Source organism: Musca vetustissima, unplaced genomic scaffold (assembly GCF_032173495.1).
Source record: "Musca vetustissima isolate MV318-11 ecotype Yass unplaced genomic scaffold, APGP_CSIRO_Mvet_v1 utg74699, whole genome shotgun sequence".
Taxonomy (NCBI): Eukaryota; Metazoa; Arthropoda; class Insecta; order Diptera; family Muscidae; genus Musca; species Musca vetustissima.
The window spans coordinates 1-4402 of NW_026878483.1; the positions used below are offsets into that span (position 1 = coordinate 1).

The 4402-nt window shown below is 32.0% G+C and overlaps 1 protein-coding gene across 1 annotated transcript; it reads left to right on the top strand.

Annotated features, from left to right (window-relative positions):
- Positions 1–1845: 1845 nt before the first annotated feature.
- LOC133323238 (uncharacterized) lies at positions 1846–3902 on the top strand. Its single transcript, XM_061532195.1, has 4 exons — positions 1846–2347; positions 2405–2586; positions 2663–2825; positions 2889–3902. Exons 1-4 carry the CDS (start codon positions 1846–1848, stop codon positions 3362–3364), a joined length of 1323 nt encoding a protein of 440 aa, XP_061388179.1. The 3' UTR covers positions 3365–3902.
- Positions 3903–4402: the final 500 nt, after the last annotated feature.

Consider the following 4402-nt stretch of genomic DNA (forward strand, 5'->3'; position numbering starts at 1 on the left):
TTGGCAGACATCGTTCTAGACTCAATTCAGTACGTTATGCCAAAATTCGTGCAAATCGGAAGATATTTACCGACTTTGGTGGACCATTTACATCAAATCGGACGAAACTATATATGGGAGCTATATCTAAATCTGGACCGATTTTCTCCAAACTTGGCAGACATACCTCTAGGCTTAATTCAGTACGTTATGCCAAATTTCGTGCAAATCAGAAGATATATAGGAACTTTGGGCACTATTTACATGAAATCGGACGAAACTATATATGGGAGCTATATCTAAATCTGGACCGATTTTCACGAAACTTGGCAGACATCATTCTAGACCTAAATGATTAGGCTGTACCAAATTTCGTGCAAATCGAAAGATATATAGGGACTTTGGGGCACCATTTACATGAAATCGGACGAAACTATATATGGGAGCTATATCTAAATCTGGACCGATTTTCTCCAAACTTGGCATACATCACTCAAGGCTTAATTCAGCACGTTATACCAAATTTCGTGCAAATCAAAAGATATATAGGGACTTTGGGGTACCATTTACATGAAATGGGACGAAACTTATATATGGGAGCTATATCTAAATCTGGACTGATTTTCACGAAACTTGGCAGACATCATTCTAGACCTAAATGATTAGGCTGTACCAAATTTCGTGCAAATCGAAAGATATATAGGGACTTTGGGGCACCATTTACATGAAATCGGACGAAACTATATATGGGAGCTATATCTAAATCTGGACCGATTTTCTCCAAACTTGGCATACGTCACTCTAGGCTTAATTCAGCACGTTATACCAAATTTCGTGCAAATCAAAAGATATATAGGGGCTTTGGGTCACCATTTACATGAAATCGGACGAAACTATATATGGGAGCTATATCTAAAAATGATTTTCACGAAACTTGGCAGACATCATTCTAGACCTAAATGATTAGGCTGTACCAAATTTCGTGCAAATCGAAAGATATATAGGGACCGTTTACATTAAATCGGTTAAATATATATATGGGAGCTATATCTAAATCTGAACCGATTTTTCCCAATTTCAATAGGGTTCGTCCTTGGGCCGAATAAGTGACCTATGCCAAATTTCATCCAATTCGGATCATAAATGCGACCTGTACTTTGTTTACAATTTAACATGACAGACGGACAGACGGACAGACGGACGGACGGACGGACCACAATTCGACTCAGAATGTGATTCATGCATATTTCTGTTTCCATGGCAAAAAAATATCAATTTGTGTTTGCAGATTTTTTGTTAGAAAAAACTGAGATTCCGGACATTATTTGCTCGAATATCAGCGAGTGTCAAGATTATTTGCTGGACGTTATAAGCCTCAAATTAAAAGTTGCAAAAAATACTATAAAGACTTTTGAAAAAGTTGTTTATAAAAATATCACATACAAAAGTTCGTATTTTGTAGCAACAAAAAAAGATGATGTATACAAAATTGTCAACATCGTTGTTTCACAACTCACAGTTTATTTGGTTTGTCAACAAGTTCTAAACAGTACGTATTTGAAACACTACACTGCATTTGAAATTATTCCAAATGATAAAGGAGAATATTCCGTTTTGAAGCTTGACGAATTAATTGGACCACCGGCCACATTGATTAATACCGCTAAGGGAAAATTTATGCTTCGTTTCAAAGAAACAATTTAAAAATACCTTTTTCCATGCTAAACAATTTATTTTTAGTTTAAAAATGTCTGAAACAAACTCGGAGACTTTGAGCTGTGGGGAAGAAGATGCCTTGAAAAACTTACTTATATCATGGGGTATAGAAGACAAATTGGACATACTCATACGTAAGATTTAACTTATATGCTGAACCTATATATTGGAGACAAGGCCCAGTTCATTCACCATTTCACAAAGTGGAGACATGATATTAACCATCCATTTTGGGCAGAATGTTCAAGTCCTCCAGTTTTTCCCAAAAAAGCCGATTCGTGTAACTCATCTGATACGGAAGAAGTCGATAACGTCAATATGTTGGAGATATTGCAAAGTAATAAAAATGGGGAACGTGTGCTACAGTTTTACGAAAAAAACAAGTTTCTCACAGATGAACTAAGAGTTTTCATTATAAACATTGCTGCCCAGCATTTTGCAAGAAAAGACGCACCAATGACTCTTCAAGCAAGCTACAAACTCGAAACGCAAATATTGTCTCTATTTCCGACTGAAAAACTTGAATTCTATCGAACAGAACGTAGAGGAAAAATTTATGTAAAATCCCAAAATCTTAAAAAACAAAGCAAGCAGATTTTTATGCTGGAAAACGAATCACCTACGGCGTCAAAAAAGGCTAAAATTACTTTTGGTAGGAAATGTGGAATTTGTGGTTTAGTAATGGTTTTTAATTAATTTGTATTTTCAGTACCTGAGGAGAATGGAGAGGATTTGGTGCAAGTTCTTAAATATGACAAGCTTTCAGCTGAAGAGTTTGAAACAAAGTGGATTTCTTGTGCCAACTATAGACTTAATCAAGTACTTAACGAATGCAGTAGCCTACGAGAGATTCTTAAAAAGTGGCCTGAATATAAATCACATTATAAGTTGGTGAGTATATATATATATCAAATTGTAAACATTTGATAATTTTAGCGTAATTCTACAAAAACTGTTTTAAATTCAGATTGATATTGACTTCTCAATAATGCATAAATCGCACAACAAAATGCTCAACTGGGACCAAAAAATCCTAAAGTTGTTTAACTTTTTGAAAAAATCTAAGCAACTTAAATGTCATGGTGAGTCAAAAATGTTAGAAACTCTCCAGGACGAAGATTTGGAAAAGGGTAAGAGTCTTCAAGTCAAGCTCAACAAATCGATCAAACCTAATTTAACGTTATTATTTGCAGATCGAGGCACATTTGCAGTGAAAACCCTGTGGATTTTACATTATGTTCTTTTCCCGACTGGGCGGCAAGTTCGAAAAACAATTCTCGGAAAGAAAGAAATATCTCGCTATACAATAAAGGACTCCCAGAAGACGTTTTTGTTTTTGGGAAAGACTTTGCAAGAATTACACGACCATATTGATTTTTTGTTAAAGATGAAAGAACATATTCAGCCTTTTATATTGGGAATCGGAAGTCTGGACGATATACATGAAATTTTTGTTTATTTTGATGGTGACCTCATACGGTTTCCTAATTTTCTTCGCTCTTTGGATATTTGTTTTAAAATGTTCCATTTATTTAATTTACAATATCCCACAGCATCTGAAACATTTTGGATCTTTTTGGAAAACTACTTTTTTGAAATAAGTTCATGCTCAAAGAAAAAGTCAAAGGTAAGCATCCTCTTGGATGATTTAGAGAAACAATCTGAGTAATTGGTTTCAATTTAATAAGTTATAAATTCTCAGATATTTAAAACACTAAATTAAATAATAATTAAGCTATTTTTATATTGATATCTTCATATCAATTAAAAATAAGTTCGAAAATTAGATTTATGCAAATAACAAACGTTCCTAAATTCCGCAGATTAAAAACTGACTGTGTATTTGAATTACCTCAAGTAATTACAAATAAAGACTTATAGACTATATAAGTAAAAAAAGTTATAGTATTTTATAAGAACTTGTATGCTAAAAATATATTAAATATATTACTGTTAAAAACAAATCAAAATGGACTGAAAAATGAATTATAACTAAGTAGAATTGTTTACAAAATATGATATGTAAGAAGAAACATGAACTTTTGTAACACTGATTAAATAATATTTACAAAATTAATTTTTAAAAACCGCTTGCAAAACAAGTCACAATATGAATTTATTATTTTTGAGTTTAACATAGATATCTAAGACCTCTTTTGTTTGTAAATGAATTAACAAAGATACGTTTTTACAAAATAAAGAAAAATAAAAAAATAAGTATGTGAATATATTCTTGTCTAAATGGTAAATAATGCCTGAACATATTCACACAACAAATGAAACCCGTTCATAAAAAATTAACAATTTCATAAAATCAAAGAAACCCTTTCATTATTTAAATGTACATCATTCATTTAGCATATGAAGGGGTTTCATTTGTTGTATTAATGTTTCATTTGCTGTATGAATATGTTTCATTCAATCTATGAACACATTTCATTGGATTTATGAAGACATTTTATTCTATTCATGAATAAATTTCATTATATCTATGAAGATGTTGCATTGAATTAACGATTATGTTTCATAGAATAAGTGAAAGCTTCATTAAATCAATGAATTTATTTCATTACATCAATGAACATGTTTCATTGGGTTAATGACTTTGTCGTTAGTCCAATGAAACTTTTTCAATATATGTGTGAATATGATTCATTCGACGAATGCAACTATACATTAAATATGTGAAGATATTTCATATATTCTA